This window comes from Tachysurus vachellii, chromosome 9 (assembly GCF_030014155.1).
Source record: "Tachysurus vachellii isolate PV-2020 chromosome 9, HZAU_Pvac_v1, whole genome shotgun sequence".
In the NCBI taxonomy this organism is placed as follows: Eukaryota; Metazoa; Chordata; class Actinopteri; order Siluriformes; family Bagridae; genus Tachysurus; species Tachysurus vachellii.
In genome coordinates, this window is record NC_083468.1 from 11,497,714 (window position 1) to 11,511,556 (window position 13,843).

The 13,843-nt window shown below is 37.6% G+C and overlaps 1 protein-coding gene across 6 annotated transcripts in view; it reads left to right on the top strand.

Annotated features, from left to right (window-relative positions):
- Positions 1-13,843, top strand: part of pik3c2a (phosphatidylinositol-4-phosphate 3-kinase, catalytic subunit type 2 alpha) — a 72,541-nt gene that overhangs the window by 16,449 nt on the left and 42,249 nt on the right. For 5 of the 6 annotated variants that reach the window (XR_009649009.1, XR_009649010.1, XM_060877690.1 and 2 more), the window contains exons 6-12: positions 2,070-2,181; positions 8,210-8,292; positions 8,387-8,450; positions 8,533-8,676; positions 8,776-8,806; positions 9,626-9,845; positions 13,676-13,798. Coding sequence is in view for 4 of the 6 variants with exons in the window: in XM_060877690.1 (XP_060733673.1) it covers positions 2,070-2,181; positions 8,210-8,292; positions 8,387-8,450; positions 8,533-8,676; positions 8,776-8,806; positions 9,626-9,845; positions 13,676-13,798 (777 nt within the window). In the remaining 2 variants the exon portion in view is untranslated. The remainder of the gene's footprint in view (positions 1-2,069; positions 2,182-8,209; positions 8,293-8,386; positions 8,451-8,532; positions 8,677-8,775; positions 8,807-9,625; positions 9,846-13,675; positions 13,799-13,843) is intronic. The other variant, XM_060877693.1, reaches the window with a different exon arrangement.

Consider the following 13,843-nt stretch of genomic DNA (forward strand, 5'->3'; position numbering starts at 1 on the left):
AAAGAATTGGAAACTGTCCACTGGGGTCTCATCGATGCTAAGTCCACTTTGAACAACTTTGTCTTGTTTTAAGCATTTTCATTGTCAGAGATTAAACCCAAGATTGTTTTATACACTTGGCATATTGTTAGGAAACATTCTGTTTATGGTTTTGTGAATTGTCATCTGCCCCTTTTAAATAAATCCTACAACCACTTCTGTACACTGTCATTAGAGCTGTACCTGAACATCAAATCTGACATCCAGAGCATTTTGAACACTGTCCCTCCCTGTTTCAGCCTTTGTGTGAATACAGTGTTCAGCTAGATGACAATAAATGTAACCTTTGGTGGGACAGGTGATGTGCACAGTTGTTTTAAGGCCTTGATGAATAAAGCATAGAAATGAAGGGTGGCGTTTGACTTTTTTCCCCCTAATGATTGTATATGCACATACTAATTGATTCTAAACTTGGATCCAAGTCAACACACACATCACCTGTAATTCATTTCACAGGGACACTACATTCATGTGGCTTCATCATGAAAAATGATACACAGACCACAGCTTCATCTGCCCACTCACTAATTTGCTCACTGTCTCACTCAGGTGACAGCTGGGCAAGCTTCATGGGTAAACATGGTTCATTGTGATGGATGAGCATGGTACATAATATAAAATGCCACAAGGCAGTTTCTTCCTCACTGTTTTAAATGTATTTAAAAAGCTTTAAATGTATATCTGTTAGATCCCAGGTGCAGAACAACAAAAACAGGACATGAACTTGAGAACCATTCACATGTGTTTATCAACTTCATACATAACTTAATACATCACCAAAAAATGTTCACCAAAAAATAAGGTTATTGGAGTTGATTTTACCCATATAACTTGCTAATTTCAGAATTGTTTGCTTCTGTTGTTCTTAGTTGCCTTAAACATTTAAGCTGTAGTGAATTTATGTGCTTTAAATGTGGTGGGCAAACAAGTTATTTGGAAGTAAACTTTTCAGATGTTAATGAGACTACAAACAGCACCAAGAAAAGAATTTTCACCTTTGCCTCCATGGAGCAGAAGTGCTTCCTTGACCGCAAGTTTGATGTTCAAACACTCAGCGAATTATGAGGGGATTCTTCTCCCAGGCCATTTGGGCCCTCAACCATGAGAACATCTATAGCTTATAACTCTAGACTTCAAAAATTTGGTCTCATCACTCCAAACGTCTGTTCCAAAAGCTGTGAGGCTTGTCTAGGTGCTGTCTGGAATACTGGATCTTTTTGTTGCATGAGTGCAGCAATGGCTTTCTCCTGGCAACTCAACCATGCAGGTCATTGTGTTGTGTAGTATCTCCTTATCGTGCTCCTTGAGACAACACTTTTTTTTTTTCTTCAGAGCAGCTTGTATTTTTAGTTCACAAGTTGATAGTGTCCTGAATAATTCTTCTGGCAGTAGTGGATGAAATCTTTCTTGGTCTACCTCACCATGGCTTATTTTCCAACATTACTGACTGGCATTTTCAAGTGTTGAGAGAGATTTTATCCTTTTTTGTTTGTTTTTTAGTTCAACTACCTTATTATACAGGTTCATTGGCAGTTATTTTGTTTTCCCCATGGTGCAGTATCCAGCCAAGTCAGTGCATCACCTCATGAGCTGAGAAACTCATTACCTATTTTCACACAGGCACTAATTACAATTAGAGTCACAGGTGTGGAAACTTTCCTTTAATAGCCAATTAAACCTCTGTCAACCTGTGTGTTTATAATGTGGCCGAACATTCAAGGATATGTAACCACTATTCTTAAAGAAAAAATTTTTCAAATAAATGCAATGTTTAATAATTTCTTTCAGGGTATGTAAACTTTTCAGCACTGTATATTGCAAACTGTATTTATCTTATCTAATAAGAATGTAACACATTGTATACAAAAATTGAAATGCAAACTCTATTACTCTAATTACTTTACAATTAACAAACTATTAATTTATTTTGACATTATTGATTAATTGCTGCATTTTGCCACTTGCCTAAGCCTAATGCGCTTTTTTAAAAAAAAAAAATTATTTATTTATTTTTGTAATTTATTCTATAGTAAACACAGCCTAGGCAGCCAGGAGTATGTGCAGAACTGCAGAAAATGGGAGACTGAGATAAAGCTGCAACTCCTCACACATAGTACCATGAAGAGAGACCTTGCCCGAACGGTAAGATCGCGCTCAAATTGTTGCATCTTTGTTCTGACTATTAGGCTTTGAGTGAGTAGACACCAGTATTAATGTCCTGTTGACCAGCATTGCTTTTCTTATCATCTATTAAATAGTGATACAAATCAGACTCTAACCAGGATGGTGAGAGAGTGTGAGGGGTGTGTGTGGTCGTCCACAATGCCATTGGCTTTACAGATGCAGTAAGTGTGTAAAATGTCCGTGATGTAGGGAAGAGAGATGCAGATGATCTCAGCTGTCCTCGCTGTTTGTTGCAGGGTCTTGTGGTCTGAGACCATGCAGCTGCCCAAACTGTGATTCAGCTGCTCAGGATTCTCTCAAATATGCCTCTGCAAAATGAAGTCAATATGGGAGGTGGGAAAGTAGAGACTCTGGGCTTTATTTCTGATTGAGTTCAATATCAGTACATTTGGTACTCTTGATCATCTCCATGGATGAGCCATCATTTTTCTAACCCTAACCCTGTGTATATATATATATATATATATATATATATATATATATATAATTTTTTTTATTTTATATATTTTATTTTTTTTTTTTTTCTTTTGTTCATATTCATAGGCAGGTTATTGGCTTGTAGAATAGCTAGTGGATGTCTTCTCGGACATCTTCAACTTTTTTTCTGAGTTGTGCCATTGTTTTTACATGCCTCAAGACAACCAGCATGCTAAAGAGATTTGCAGTGTCCCACCTCAATGAACTCCATGAAGTATCTCCAGCACTACCACACTGAGCACTGGGGCCCCTCAAGGCTGTGTGCTCAGTCCACTCTGCACTCTGCTGACTCATGACCATGTAGTAATGCACAGCTTGAACCAAATCAAGTTCACTAATGACATGACCATAGTGGGTCTTGTCGTTCTTACCGATGAGTCAGCATACAGTGAGGAGGTGAAACCGCTAACAGCCTGGTGTAGAGCCAACAACCTGTATCTAAACTTTGACAACTAAAGTGACCGATGTTGACTTCAGGAGAGCACCATGGAGAGTCACCATTCTCCACCGAACCTCAACGGATCCTCCATAAAGATCGGAAAAAGCACCAAACTTTTTCATCTGCTGGAGAACTTCACCTAGTCACTCAACACCAACACCAAGAATGCCCAGTAGCCCCTTTACTTTCTTCAAAGTCTGAGAAAAGCACATCTCCCTCCCCTATCCTGAACACATTTTATAGTATACCATTGAGGGTATCTTGAGCAGCTGCATCACTTCCTTGTTTGGGAACTGCACTGTCTCAGATCACAGGACCCTGTAGCATATAGTGAGGACAGCTGAGAAGATCATAGAAGGACATTCGTTACATGTACGTCTGCAAAGCTAGCTGCTTTGTGGATAACCCCACACACCCCACACACCCCTCACACACAAGGCCCTCACAACCAGACTGTGCAATAGATTCTTCCCTTAAGCCATTAGGCTTCTTAACAAACTGAACTGAAACCTACCACCATACACACACACACGCAACACTCTGAACTACACTAATCTCACACTCATTTACTGTTTTTGCACTCTACATTGCTGTTTAGCATACCACATTTTCAATACCTCATCAAACTGCTGCTATTAAATATGTTTACAATTGCTCTAGTTGCACAATGTACTTTATAATATACAGTGTGCACACTGGTCAGTGCTATTTTGTGTAGTTGTACTGTTTTTTGTGTTGTCTGTTTGCACTGTCTTTTGCCTTGCAATGTTTGCATTAGGTTGCACATGTTGCACTTTATGTGGCTAGGACAACTTATTTTAAGTCCTTAGCTCTGTGTGGTTTTACGTAACTTTGTTCTATGTAGCACCATAGTCCCAGATAAATGCTGTTTAATTTCACTGTGGACTGCGTCAGCTATATATGGTTGAAATAACAATAAAAGCTTCTTGACTTGTTGACGAGACCCACCATTGTTGTGCAATCTGCAAACTTGGTGTGGTTCGAGTGGTGCATTGCTGTGCAGCAAAGTAAACAGCAGTGGACTGAGCACACAGCCCTTGAGGGGCTCCATTGCTCAGTGTGGTGGTGTTTGAGATGCTGTTCCTGATCTGCACTGAATGTGGTTCCCAGTCAGGAAGGCAAGGATCTAGTTGCACTGGGGAATATTCGGGACTCAGTAGACTACGCTTTTCTATCAGGTGCTAAGGGATCTTTGTGTTGAATACTGAACTGATGCCTATGAACTGCATTTGTACATGTGTGTCCAGTTGTGGCAGTGGCATTTTCTGTAAAGTGATTTGGACTATATGCAAACTGCATGAGGTGGAAAGAGGGTCACAGCCTGGTTTGATATGCCCCTTGACAAGTTTCTCAGTGCACTTCATGACAGTGGGTGTGAATGTGCAGGCATGACGTTGAAGGAACTGGGACAGTGGTAGTGGTCTTGAGGCATGTTGGATATGTTGATGTCAGTGAAGACATCTGCTATCTGGAGCATAACATTTCCTGAGCACTCAGCCTGGAATGTTGTCTGGTCCAGCATTGGGGTAATGAAGAGTTTTTCCTCACACCAGCTGAGAGTACCTGATTGTTGGGAGAAGGGGTAGTCTTCCTCGTTGCCAAAACTTTGTGCCTTATACTGCACTTTCTGTGCAGTTCTTGCATCATTTTGTGTTGATGTATACATCTAAGCCACCACCACAAGCCTTACCACACAGAGATGCATTTCTTGAGCCAGTATAGCTAAATGGTGATGTCCGGAACTCGGATGTTGAGCCATGTCACCATGAAAACATCAGTCTCTAAACTCACAATGTGGTCCAAGAAACAGCAGTCTCTAAACTCACAATGTGGTCCACTGGAGTTGGATATAGTTCAACTTATTGTCTAGGGGGAAATGTAGGAAATTTGGATGGATGGTAGAGCTGGCCAGCTAGGCTTTATTTTGACCGTAGCAGGGATTCTCTCCCTCTTGCTGCACTTTTGGTTTTTCATGCACTGCTTCTCTAACAGCCACCAACATTAATCAATGCTGAGGAGTGGAGGCCTCGTGTAGCTTCTCCAGCAGTACATCATGTAGGATGGCTTTTGCATGGGTTTTGTGCAGTATTTGTATTTGGAGGTCTTATGCATGAGCACTTTTCACAGTACATGGATGCCAGAGAAAAAGTCGAGCTAAAAGCAAGATTAGCACCATTTTGGATCTGGATTGAGTTGCTAATGCATGCTACTGCCATGCTGCCATCATAGATTATCAAAGCAGGGGTCAGCTTTTTTGTTAGACCCAGAAAATATTATTGCAGTATACTGAATATGCTGAAGTCCACACACCAGCATCTGTATTTCAAGAATTTTCCTGTTGACCATATTGGATTTTATTAATTAAAATAAATAAATTAATTCCTACTTTTTCTACACAATTAATTTTTTTGTGTTTAATTCAACACCAAATTTGACATGCACCATGCTCCCCTCACAAAAATATCAAAAGTATTTTGTACACTCCAAGCAGTCGGCCCATGATGGACCAATGAATCTGACCGCAAAGCTGGTAAACCAGGAAAACAGTGATGCATTGAAAAATTTTGTAGCCCAGCTTGCCAGCCAGAAGCTGCCACCATGGACACAGCTAGAGTATTCCAACATCAAATGGACTGTTCTGCAGTACATTTGCTAGACACTTGATGCACACACTTGCTGCAGCTCCACAAAGTCACCCGCCCCTTTCACCAACATGCAGCAGCATGTGGGACACTTCTCAATGGTGGTTAATAGAGGTGCATACCATGGAATGGATTATGGAGCTGGTATTACTAGAGAAATTTTCCACCCAGATGAGGATGAAAACCCTTTCAAGTCTGGTTACTCTTAAGGTTACTTCCTATTATCACCTCTGGGAGATTTTTCTTGCAACTATTGCCTCTTGCTTGCCCATTAGGGGTAAATTTTACATTTATAATTACGTTACCTTGTTTATATATTTCTGATAAACTTCTTTGCCACAGCGTCCCTTGTTCAATTCATTGCTTGACTTCTGTCTGGAATGGTGGTGTGGGTCCAGTGCCACTGCTCACATCCCTGGACAAGGCTGTACAGCTGGTGGAGAATCACTTGTTGGCAGTCCCTGGTCACCCTACCTTTTTGGCATCTCTCCCCTCTTATCTCCTAGAACTAGCTTTTTTTTAACTGAGGTGCTAGGTCCCTCAAACTGACATTTCTGGTCCCTGTTCCCACTGCACTTTTCCTCTCCTGTCTCTCTAATGTCTCCCACTTCTAATCTCTCTCTCTTCGTAAAGGGAAAATTCCATGTTCACCAGATATGGGGCAAAGCTCTGACAGGTGTGTTCTTGCCCTCACCTACTTTAGTTATGAAATGTTCTATTGAATGATGTAGGACACTCAAACAATGGTGTAGACTTTCCATTTGTTTGTCTCAAAGAGCCATAGAGAAATGTTATTGCTGGAAGTACATTATAATCCTAAAGGATTTCTAAAGGAGTCCTAGGATAAAGCACTCAGTCATGCTATGATGTCTTTTTATTGGCCATATCTGCACATCACCTGTGAACATCTCTGTGAATGCTGAATCTGAAGGGTGAATCCTACAATCTTACCCTGTACCAGTGACCCTATCCATTACCATTAATTAAGGTCTCCTTTGAAAGAATGTGCATGGACCTTGTCATGTCATTAGAAAGGTTTATGCAAAGATATTGCTTTGTGTTGGCCATTGTGGATTAAGCAACATGATACTTTGAAGCAATGCATCTGTGCATGCAGTGTTGCAGAGGTACTCGTCTGTGTGATTTTCCGAACCCACTGACTGACAGGTGCTACAAACTGGGACACCACTTTACTTTGTTCTGATCACAGCCTGCTCCAGTGGCTCTACTGCATTAAGGACAACAATTCACAGATCACATGTTGGTATCTGGCACTTCAGTTTTTTGTAAGTGAATACAGACTGTGCATGGCAGATTACCTCTCCACCAGGGGAGGCTGAGACAGCTGCAGGCCTGATGGTCTGTGGCAGACAGTGAGGGGGCATGTGGCAGCAGGGAAATGGTTTGATCAACAGCTGTGGACAGAGAGGGAGGCAGGTTAAAGTGGCAGATACCATTATGCACGTCTTATTACTGCCAATTTACTTATTTATGTTGCTTTGTGCTTTCAGTGACTCCCATAACCAGCAATCAATATAGCTGGTGGAGCAGTTCACACTTGAGCTGTCACTGTGTTTGGAAAAATTAAATTTCAAAGTATTTCAGATGTCATGTAATTAGTTTGAATGTATTCAAATATCAAACAACAACAATAAAATAAATAATAAAATAAAAGGGCTTAAAGTCCATTAACTTGTGCAGTGCTCTCTTTTTTTATTATTAAATTTTTTTCATTTACAATTTTACAAGTAAATGAGAACATTACTGCCACTTAGATGACCTGGGGTCATAAGTGCCTGCTCAAGGCAGCTCCACTGCTTGCAGTTATCTTCCCTTTTTGTATAATCATCTTACTTACCCGATGGGTCAAGAAGACATTCAAAATATTTAGGGCACCCGCTTCTGGGTCAGAGGCTAAATAACAAAATTCAAAGCTATCTAATGTGCTTAGTCTGCATATTAATCTTTATTATAAATTAGTTTGAATATGAATTTATCTTGTCATATTCAAACGGATGTTGAACTATCAGTTAAAGCACACACAGACACACAGTGTGAATAAATGGAAGCCCAGGGTGCTAAAATTCTCTTGTTTCTCAAGTTTTCATCTGCACTGTTACACACCAGGTTCTACAACTACACAATACATTTTTAAATTGTTTAAACAGTAACAGATTGTACAACAAAATGTTGTGCAATAAAAAAACTGCAGTATAATAATAAGAAATGTTCTGAGATCTTTGCTACAGGTGTTTAAGAAATCACCTGTGTCCAAACTCATCCACTGAATTTTTAAATAAGTAACCAACTGCCTTCATTATTAAACCACAGTTTTGGCTTCCTTGAGTTAGTGATCTTAGACATTTAATGCAAAAAAATGTAAATTTACTCTGGGCATGTGTGCCAGCAGGAAGATGATGACTCTTCACCTATCGACTTGGAGAAATACCTAGGCGATATTGAGATGCCTTTTAAGAAAATGATCACAAGGTAGGAATATCTCTCTTTCTAACTCTGATAAAGGCTAGATCAATCAGGAAACATTTTTGAATTTGGCTCATCTTGCTCATGTCTCTTTTCTTAGAGAGAGCCTTGCTGAACATTTAGAGGAATATCACAAACAAGTCAACATCTGCCTTCAGAAAGAGGTTCAAGACAAGACAGAAAGTCATATTAAATCAAAATAAGAGGATGAATTTTGACAGACTTTTAATTTCTGTGTCTCATTAGAGCACTGAGTACAAAGTAACTCGAGTAATCCAGGTGGTTAAAACTCTGTGTTATTTGCTCAACGAGGTGGAAACACCAGCCATAACTAAAGCTGTGCAAAAACTGAGACATGCAGTCAACCTTCCTAAAACCTGCTCATCAGAGGTCAGAGAATCTAATATTGATTTATTTTGTAAAAGGTATTTACACAAAATTAAGATGCACAACTAAAACAGTTTATTGATGGCAGACTGTTCTTAACAGGGTGATGCCAGATCAGCATTTTCAACTAACGGTAAGTGCAATGCCATTGAATTAATGTCCTTTATAGTGTGGCAAGAAGTTTCATAAAACATGAAACCTGTTTCATGAAACAGGATTGATTAATGGGTCAAAATGATAAAATACTATATATATATATATATATTTTTTTTTTAGTTCATAGTGTTTTCCATACAGAATTTCATACAATTTTTTTTTTCTGTTTTTTTTTATTAAGTAGTATGTTAAAATAGATTTTTACCAGTCAAATTATGATGTAAGGGGAATAGAGGGTTTTGACCCAGGCCATATCAGTGGGAGCTGATAAGTTGAGATATTGTCAATGCCCAAAACACAAAGACCTACATGGCTTTGCTCTGATCCATAAATGCAGCAGTATGCACATGAATTATTATAGACTGTTTTGGAGATTTAAGCTGCTGCTTTTCTGTTTTATAGTTTTAATTATATGCTGCTAGTTTATATTTTTTCTTCATATTCTTTATGGTGAACATATGGACACATGGCTATCATACACATATCTGGGTTTTTTCCAAACTGGTGCCACAAAGTTGTTAGTACACAAATGTATAGGATGTGTTTGTATGCTGTTGCCTTACCATTACAGTTTTAGTCAGTGTAAACCATTTCAAATGATATATATCTGAGGCTTTATTGGGATCATATGGGCTTGTCTCCGAATCATTAAACACTGTTTACTGCCTCCACACAAGCTTAGGGAACACCCTTAAATTGCATTTTCGAAATAATGGACAAGTATGGGAACAGAAAACTAGGATGGACAAATTTTGCTATATACTGTAAAGTGATATTTGCATATCACTGTTTTTAGGTTATGCAAGTGCAGTGGAGGAACAACTGAGTGCCCTTACAAGTGCAGTGTATGATTTGGTGAAACTCTACCTGTGTTCATTCTGCCTGGACTTCCCTGTTCATGCCGACCAAAAACATCCAGAAAATCAAAGAGACAGCAGAGAGGCATCCAGCATCACTGAGCATGTACACTTTATGCTTTTTGCGATACATGGAATTTCTGCTTCATGGGCTAGCAGGTAAGAGATGTTCAGTTCAATATCGGTTTAATTTTATTTTCATATTAACTGACTGTTTTGCAACATCTGTTGCATCGTATTCAAAAATAAAATTCTCATTGTCTTTGAATATAGGTTTTATTTTAGTACTAGCGCACACATCTGAATAATTTGTTACTGTAGAAATCTTTATTTTATAAAGCCCTCCATTTAACACATCAGAACCTTTGGTTACGCTTACAAATTACTGAAAAGTGAAGATCCATCTGGTCATCAATGTATCCTGTTATGTTATTTCCACAGCTAATTTATTTCAACTGCTCTCACTCTGAGCGAGGTCATTTAGTAGGGCACAAATCATTGTAAGCAGTAAAATACCTTGTTATACTGTATGTAAAACTTGCATTAGAATTTTTATATTTATATATATATAATATATATATATATACACACACACACGTACATATGTGTGTGTGTAATATAAATAAATAAATAAATATATATATATATATATATATATATATATATATATATATATATATATATAATATCTAATGTATGGAACGTTTCTTTCTTTTTTTCAGGATTTATTGCAGGGTTCCCACATGCTAAGTAACTTCATTTTTAAATAAATAAAATATATATTTATTAGGGCTGAAACGATTCCTCGAGTAATTCGAGTAACTTGATTACAAAATTATTAGGAATCTGCCTCGAAGCCTTGTTAAATTCATTTTAAAGCTCACGTCACGTTCTTGTGTGTGACAATGCGCTTACGTCAAAGCGGAAGGAGACGCGAGGAGTTATAGCGGGTCTTTTGATTTGAGGGCGCGTGCTAGTGCGGGCTGTAAAATGGAAGGGCGCGATAACAATGTCAATGAGCAAAGAGAAGAAACAAACAGGAGAAAACGACAAAAAATGACCAAAGGAAACATTGCTTCAAAGCGCATGGCAAGCCTCAGTTCTGAGCATGTTATGTTTACCTTTCTTCATTGCAATCACATGCTCCTTTAAAGACCTTTAAAGCACACACACGTTGAGAGAGAGAGAGACTTTTATATTCTGCTTAATATATATATGCTTAAAGCACTCGGTGTGAAACCATGCATGGACTCCATTCCAAGTTCCTGTCTATGTTTTTTGCCCCTTAAATACCACAAAGCATTCCAAGAAGACAGTAAAGACTTATGTTATGCCTGAGCTGTAGATTTTGAATCTTTTAGTTCTGAAAGTTAAGTTGCATGACTTAAAGGCAGTATTTTTTGTCTTATTATTATTATTATTATTATTATTATTATTATTTATTTTAATGTATGCCTTAGTTTTGATACTTTAAAAAAGTAATTTGAAAGTAATTAATTTTTTTTGTTTTTGCATCTCACAAAAGGGTTCATTTAAAGCCCAGAATGTATGGCACGTAAATGTACTTAATTCTTCTCAGTCAACTTTGTCATTGTTCACAGTACAAGTACAGACAGGGAAACAATGGGTAATATCTAAATGTTTATTTTTGATAGAAAATATTGTTGTATGCATTGCATACTATGCATTTAAAAAATAAAAGTTCATTTCAGTCAGGACCACTTTGTCAAATGAGGATTTATTAGCATACAGTTAGTGTTGGTATGGTTCTGTTCTGGGCAAAAATCCACGCGCCCGGCTGTGCGCATGCGTGGACAGAGCAGGGAGAGCAGCAACTAAAAAATAAAATAGACCCCCCCATATAACAGAACCATTAATCATGCATAGTATTAAATATGCTCACTTACATGTTTTGAAAAATAAAGAAATAAATAAACAAATAAATGGAGAGAGAGAAGAAAAAACCAATACATGATTTATAACATAAACTGGTACAACGAACAACGAGTTCCAGCTAGGTGGAGTCGGGGTTGGAGGAGGGAGTTTAAATCGCGGCAGCAGCGATGCGCTAGAAAGCGGCTCAATGAATGGGAATTTAAATGGAATTTAAATTTAAACTTTTATGTAGTATTTTGGGAAAGTATCTAGTGAAACATTCTCATTAAGAAACTAGTGAATGATGAATTAGTCTGATTAGAATTGATTTCTAGTTACTATGATGGTTGCAAGATGCATAATGTACATTTTGTAACCACTTATGCTAGTTTTTAAATAAAAAGAAGCCCCAAAAAAAAATTCCTAATTGTATCTTGATTACCTGGATTCTATTATACAGAGCAAACATGGTAAGGCAATGTTGTTTGGAGTTTAATTCCCTTGTGGGGTGTGTGCCTTCCGAAATATCTTGCTAGTTTAGCTGTGTCAGGGAAAGTAACCTTTTAGTTTAGATATGAGCACATGAGAGTTATAAGTCTCTAGCACATTATGATCTGAAATTTTATATGCCATTTTACACTGCACTGAACATGTACTTGATACATGATTTATATATTACAAGGTTTGTGACTGTACATCAATATCTGCTTCTGTATATGAATGCATCATTGAATATATATGCATTTCATTGAAAATTTTTTTTTGCATTTCTTCTTAAATAGGAGCTAACATCGTCAGACTTTCATCAAAGTACTACTTTTAAAGTAGTACTTTTCTGAAAATCTGGTGACGTTTTGAGTCCTTCAAGAACTTTCAAGCACCACTCTACAGATTTGTCTCCAGAACATTTTGAGCAGCTTATTTGTATTTGGAACATAAACAGTGATACTAATTTATGTGATCCTGACTTGGGAGATGTCTCAAAAGAGACCTCCTGCAACACTACATGCTGAGACAATGTGTATTTCACTAGATCCAACATAAATTGATTCTCCTGTGCATTCCCTTTTAATAACCCAAAGAGACCCATTTATTTTCTTTTGAGGGAAACCTCATTTAATGTAAGGGGTGAAATGGCAATATGGGGATGGCTGAGAGATTCACCAGCTGACAGTTGCGAATGCTGTAGACCATTTGCAAACAATGGCGTCAAAGCCTGATCAATAGAAATGGGTTATAAGTTTATAGGTTCTGATTAGCTAATTGTCCTGTTTAAGGTTATAACATTAACATAACTATTTAGGTAATATAAACTGTAGTCAGATCATTGTCACGCTGACTGAGCTAATTTTCTCTAGCTAGCTGATATATTTTTTATAATATCCTTTATTCTTTTTAGTCCTAGTAATGTATGTGCAAACAGCTAAAGTAAGTTAGTAGTTATATATACAGCAGTCAAAATTAAGATTTAGAGATGTCTTTAACATGCTCCAGGTTCTTTATCTTCTGAGTATATTTGAAAAGAAAGGTATATTTGTTATATTAAACAAATAAACAACACTTATTTATTGTGGTGATTTTTATTTAACTTCAAATTCACATTTGGTTCTTTTCCCATTCAGTAACATTTGAATGACTGTGTTAAAAGTTGTTCTACATCCAACTGCAGGGCTTCAGACATTTTGCTTTTTTTGAAATCTAAACTGTATCATCACTGTTGTGTGCATGCACACACACACAGAACACACACACACGCACGCACAGACGGTCATACACTTGTACTCTCTCAATCCCCTATCTATCTCTTAAACAGCCAGATTATTGGAAGCTTTTGCTTCCCCCATTTTCTTTGTTGTTAATGTATACCTTACCATTTTACCAGGGGTGTGTATGGTTTCTATATCCTCTGTGTTGCATACCAGTATCATATGTACAAATAGATTATAACATCATTTATTTGTGTGTTAACCATGTCATGACATGACTGTTATATTGAAGGCATTAACATTTGTTCATTATATTTTATGATTTTACTCTGAGATTGTAGCTTGGTGTATTTTCCGGTTTTCTTTTTGTGTTCAGTAGTGTCATTTGTGCTTTTATTGTTCCTATAGTTATGAAAAATACTACATGATGTGCGCTCTTATGCACAATGACAAGAATCTTTTGAAGCCTGTCAAGTCCAAAAAAGTTGGGTTATACAAGAGCTTCTTCTATTACATCAAATGGGATGAGTTGTGAGTGATCTGAATTTATTTTAAAAAATATATTTTTGGCAACAT